This window comes from Sinocyclocheilus rhinocerous, unplaced genomic scaffold (genome assembly GCF_001515625.1).
Source record: "Sinocyclocheilus rhinocerous isolate Xijiao unplaced genomic scaffold, SAMN03320098_v1.1 scaffold260, whole genome shotgun sequence".
NCBI classification, from domain to species: Eukaryota; Metazoa; Chordata; class Actinopteri; order Cypriniformes; family Cyprinidae; genus Sinocyclocheilus; species Sinocyclocheilus rhinocerous.
The window spans coordinates 576,253-582,252 of record NW_015637541.1 but is presented as its reverse complement, the minus strand read 5'-3'; the positions used below and the strand labels follow the sequence as shown (position 1 = coordinate 582,252).

The window sequence follows — 6,000 nt, the reverse complement described above, 5'->3', positions numbered from 1 at the left end:
ATATTTTTTTTTTTATTGAATTGAAGTTTTTATTGCTTTTTTGGAAGGCTGATAGGTAAAAGAAGTACAACATTACAATAATTATACAGGGTTACAGATTAGATTTTATATAATTTTATATTCAAAAACATATTTAAAAATACATTTATAAAATAAATTACAAATGGAAAAAAGTCCTATTTTCTTTTAATAAATGCAGCCTAATCGGAAAAAAGTCATAATATTGTTTTAACAAATTAATGCAGCCTTGGCGAGCATAAGAGTCTTCTTTGAAAAATATTTAAAAATCTTACAGACCCCAAACCTTTTAAAGGTGGCCATCTGGTTTAGTCATGTTGAAATAACTAGTCCTACAGATGTAATCAAACACTTCACAAACTGTAAAATATACAGTACAAAGCGTGAGGTAATTATGAAACAATCTAATGTATTCATATATAAAACAGTGAACCAGATTCCAGATGTATATGTAAACAGCAACTTTAGAACTCAGAATGTGGTTATTCTATTCAGTGGCAGAGTAATAAAAACATTTGTATATTTCCATGTCTGCACCATGTGCTGGTCATCATCAGCATCTGTATGCATTACACTGACAATGATTGATGGTTTATGTTAAAGTATGTTCAGTATATTTTATGGTGCTCTGTATAGTAGTAGCAATATTTTCCTTTTGCAGTGGTAAAGCCCACAGCTGCCTACATAAATGACTCTTACTAGCAACATATGCATATTTTATAAGTTATTTCGAGAGAATTCTCCCCTAAAAGATAAATTGAGAAACATAAGAGTCAGATATTATCTTATCAACATCACTCAGCGCTTGAAAGTTGGTTTTCAATAGCTAGAGGTCAATTCTCAGTTTGTCAGGAAGTAATTCAGCTTTAATGGCTTCCTTCCACTGAGTGTTCGGTTGCTTTAGCATTTATAATGTAAGACACGCCCCCTAGTGGAATAATACTGTCATTATAAAAAGTCATTGCTCTTTGCGTGGAAGTACAGTCCTTTTGAAGAGTTTTAATGTGCTGTTTATAACAAATTATATCATATTCACTCATGCTCGAATATGAATTCCAGTTTGTCATGTGTGTGTGTGTGTGTGTGTGTGTGGAATAAATAAGATGTTTAAATAATAAGGTCTCTGAATTGTTTCACCACCATCAAAATGAATATTCTCCAATGATCATGAAATATGTATCTGATTCTCCTTGATACCACAGAAAGCCTTTTTATGTGCCACTCTAGAGCGTAACACATCTCTCTTAGTGTGTAAAGCAAATCCTGCATCTGGAAGATGGAAATTAAACAATAGGAGATTAAATGTTAAACACAGTTGCATTTATGTGGATTGATTAGATATGTGAACGGCCTCATAACTTTCCCTGCACAGTATTGGCAATGTCTGCAGAGTAAGTCGCTAATTTCCATAATGATGTTACATAAAGATTTTCTCGAGTGCTCTTGATTTTCAAAGTGGACCACTTTACTCTGGCACGGTCATTGTGGGGTATTTATCTGCTAAAATGCACAAATGCAGATTTGTCAATATTTACCGATGCCATAAAATGCAAGACAGTATTGCAAGTTCAATGTATCGATGCATTTTATTTAATATGCAACAATATCATTCACAGCTGAGCCCTGGATTCACTAAAGGCCTCGAGGAGTAAATGTTTGAGAGGGAGCAAAGGACATTGTTATGCATAGGCTGGATAGACAGTCCCAAATTAGGACTGGTATGATTATAGCAATATACTCAGAAAGGCAGGAGTGTAATTGTGAGGTAGATGCCCAGAGGATCTTGCACATTCAGCATGGTCTGCCACTTGACATTGCTCTAAACGTTTAGAACGATGACAGCTTGGCTGAGCATTGGGGCTGCCAGTCAATCTAACCACAGCTCTATAGTGACAATACTGCGCCTGGGGACTTTTTAGTTAGTGAAGAGATCACAACGCACACTTATGATATAATTTACTTATAATTTCACTCAGAGTTTATCTACCTTTCTAGCCATATTCTGTTGCAACATCAATGCCTGGGGGAAAAAAAGGAGAAGAACTCTGCTGGGTAGTGTGGTAAGTATTTTTAAAGTTATGTTTACTCTTTTTTTTTTAGCCTCTGCTAAATGCATAAATGTAAATGTTATTTATTCTGATAAAAAAAACTAAACAGATGAGCCAGAAATGTGTTTATTTTCTGTGGGAAATGAAAACAATATGGATATACATCAATAAATAATAATTATTTTAAATTCAACGCCTCTCATTAATAGAGTGCAGTGTTTTTAGGTCCAGAAGTACTTGGTGATGTGCGATTCGTGAATGAATCGTTCGTTTGAAACGATTCTTTGAAATTCAAAGCATTTGCGCTGGCTAGACTATAAGGGACAACTTTGGTGTAGAAACGTGTTGATATAATAAATTACGCAACATTTGACATTTTTATTTATTCGAGCACGTTGGAAAATTATTTTGCAGCACAATGGTTAGCGCGCAGTGATTCAGCATCGCAAACTCAGGCTTTAATCCTCCTCTTTTTGTTTCATCTACCTTTTTTCTTTATATCTGTTTGATTCGTCCTCACAGTGGTCTTTAAATCCGTCGCGTACCGGGATGTTTTGAACAAGACTGGACTGTCACCGGACCGGGATCGTCGGACGGGCAGCTGGCACGGAATGGTAGGTCGGTCGTTCGGTCTGTGGGAGATGTTGACGCGGGAACCTGAAGGGTGGGGTGATGAATATTGATCGCTATGAAGGTTAATGAAGTCGATGCCTTTGTAGCAAAGGGAAATAAATGATCAGTCACGACCGTCGGTGCGCACGAGAATGATCTCTAAAGGGCAGGATTTCTCCGGTGTTTACCGGATCTGAGCGTGTGAGCGCACATCCATCCATGTTTTCCCTGCATCACTCGCAGTCCTGCATCATATGTCCTGTTTCCAGTGACTGCAGGCCTTTGTTAGAATATGGACTGATAGAATCCGGAGTCACAACAATGACATGTACATGCAAGAGCAGGTCAGTATATAAGCCTTTTGTAAGCTTTATTAAGTCCAATATAACGTTCTAATTCTACTTAAAGAGGCTAAATCTGGATGAATTTAGCAGTTTAAGACTTGTAATTCTATATTTTAAGACCTGGAGTCTGAGATGGGGCATATGGTGATGTTTTTTTTATTTTTTAAATGTGGTTATATGGTACCAAACATGAGAAAGCAAATATATAAAAATTGATAATAAAAATCTTGCTGTGCTTTGATTTATTGCCACCTATGATTGAAATATTCATTATTCAATTACAATTAAAATATCATGAAACACTAAAAAGACAATGTTAGCATTTTTAATGCTAAGATCAAATTGGATTTTTAAGGCCTTTTTTGGTTTCTGGCTCGAAATAAACATCAAGTCAGCATCACAGGATGTGACGATTTCATGCACTTTAGTGCATCATTTTTCATAAGACTGCATGGAATAACAGTCTCAAAAGTTATCAAAAATGCAAAATTGCATTCATATATATTCTTGACGTGAAATACAATGGCTCTGCTTTTATTTTTGCATTATATTACATATACAAAATGACCTGGAAATATGTGTGTAATGTATAGCTTAAAAAATGAACTATAATGTATTTATGCAAACGGCCTCAATTAAACAAAGAGCTCTGTTATCACTCCTCTTCACTTAGGCTTTCAATGCTTACTTTTGTTTGCATTTTTCAAAACTGGCGAACTGACCTGTGCTGAAATGTTACATGGCACTTTAAGTATGCTTTTCTTTAAATACAATGGCACAATATGGCTTTTAAACATCAGTACTCAGTTAAAATGAGCCAAGGGACGTCCATGGACCAATCATCCATAGCCCCCCAAAAAGACCCCATATGGCTAATTAGCCTGTTCCATTGTGTCTGTATATTGTTAAATCACATAACACTGGGTGCCCTGGTTAGATTCAGCCCACAATTTAGATGTCGTGATCATCTGACTTCTCATATTCTCCAGGCGTGCTCACATTTTGATTAGCATTAAAAGAGTAACTTTGGGAATGAATTAGTGAAGCCTTGGTTCAGCAAACTATCCCTCTCTGCAAACTGACCTCGCTCCTAGGGAATTGTGTCTGTTTTTTCAAGGACTTGCCTCATTGATAGACTCTTTTACCTCAATAGTTTATTGTAAATAGATGCTTGACCCATCCAGTTATGCTGTCCACTGCAACAGGGTTAAACTTGTTATACTTATCAATATTTATTGACTTCCTTGTGTGTTTGTGTGATTATTCAGCTATTGTTTGCATTCATGTTGGATCAGTAAACGTCTCTGTGGATCTTGTTTTATGTGTCATTGGAAAGCAAATAGTGTTTTGTATAGCTAGTCACAGTTTATATTACAATTATATTACAACTATAGCGTTATGCTGTGTTTCCTGGTCTAAAATAAAAAATGACATGTTTCTAAATGTCATATATACAAGCTCTGTGGGATTGCAAAGTCATAATTGAAACCCCTGCCGTACAGCCAAAGAACAGTCCCACTTAATATTTTATGTTTTGAAGCCAGTAGCTTGTTCTGTCTCTGGTTGATTGTGGTTAGGATTAGTGGACCCCGGTTAAGCCATCTCAGTGTTGTAATGTATCTATTGCAGGCCCACATTATGAAACTAAATTCAGCGTGTTACAGGCCAAAGCCATTTGTAATGAGTTTGTAGATGATGTCTGTGCTAACCAGCGAACGCAGTGTTATTGGAATGGTATCAACATTGCCAATCTGCTGTTATCGACACTTTTTAATGTCAATGTTTGAAACATTCAGTGAAGCTCTTGACTCATGCCATGCGTGGGCGAGTTTTCAGAGATCTTTCTTAAGGTCATTGTTTTGTAAGAGGCTTTATTAATAAGTTGAATGTCTTTTGAAATACAGTGATTTGATAAAAGAAGAGCATTTGATAAAAGAAGTTATTTTGGAAAATCACAAAATCAAAAAGGTTTAAATAAGGCAGTTCACCCTAAAATGAAAATTCTGGCTTCCCTAATGTTGTTCTGAACCAGTATGACTTTCTTTTATCTATGGAAATAAGATTGTTCACGCTCCTATGAAAGTAAATGGGGACCATGGGCTGTCAAGCTCTGAAAAGGACAAAAAAGTATAATAAAAAGCATGAAAGCGTGCACTATATTCCAAGTCTTCTGAAGCAATGTGTAGGATTCCGGCCTTCAAGATATTGAAACCCTTGAATCTATAAACGGACACAAACGAACATTGAATCTCTACATTCCACCGGGAAAACTAAAGGTTCTTCTCCCCAGCCATCTGCAGTCATAAAACTACGTACAGGGTCAGCTCAGGGTCTCAGCAGTTCCTGTCTCTCTCTGCTTATCTTTACAAGAAACAACAAGAACTGACCCTACCCCATCTGGATTCATTTAAGCAACAGGACGTCAGTAGGTTTCGTGACTGGTTTCAGCATCAATAAAACATGTAATGGACCAAAGAACAAAGAGGTCTAATATCTAAACCATTTAAATTCAGAATCAGTTTTGATCAGGTGGACCTCGAATTCTCAGATCGAGTTCTTTCAAAACCTGAGCTAGAAATAAACCTGAATGAATTAATAATAATTAATTCCCTACAGTTAAAATTAAGTAATCAAAGTCATTACAAATGGTATAGCTTTCTTTGAGAAACAGGCTTAAATGAAGTCATTATTCCCTGACAATTTAGTTTGACAACCGTGATCACAATTCATTTTCATCGTATCTAAAAGAGCACATACAATCGATATAATGCTATAAATAAATAATTTTTGTGTTCCACAGAAGAAAGTAAGTCATATTCACTAAATGATGACAGGATTTTCATTTTGTAGGTGAACTATCCCTTTAAGGGCTTAAGACCACTGAAGATGACTATAAACCAGTATTAAAATACAAAACAAACACCTCATTCCTTAAAATATTATAATGTTTCTGCTATTTTATGACTATTTAGTAAGTT

The 6,000-nt window shown here is 35.8% G+C and overlaps 1 protein-coding gene across 7 annotated transcripts in view; it reads left to right on the top strand.

Annotated features, from left to right (window-relative positions):
• Positions 1–2,481: 2,481 nt before the first annotated feature.
• Positions 2,482–6,000, top strand: part of LOC107749009 (mitogen-activated protein kinase 10-like) — a 67,591-nt gene continuing 64,072 nt past the window's right edge. For 6 of the 7 annotated variants that reach the window (XM_016564048.1, XM_016564050.1, XM_016564049.1 and 3 more), the window contains exon 1: positions 2,501–2,680. In XM_016564048.1, coding sequence (XP_016419534.1) covers positions 2,678–2,680 — 3 coding nt within the window. In that variant the 5' untranslated portion in view covers positions 2,501–2,677. The other variant, XM_016564047.1, reaches the window with a different exon arrangement.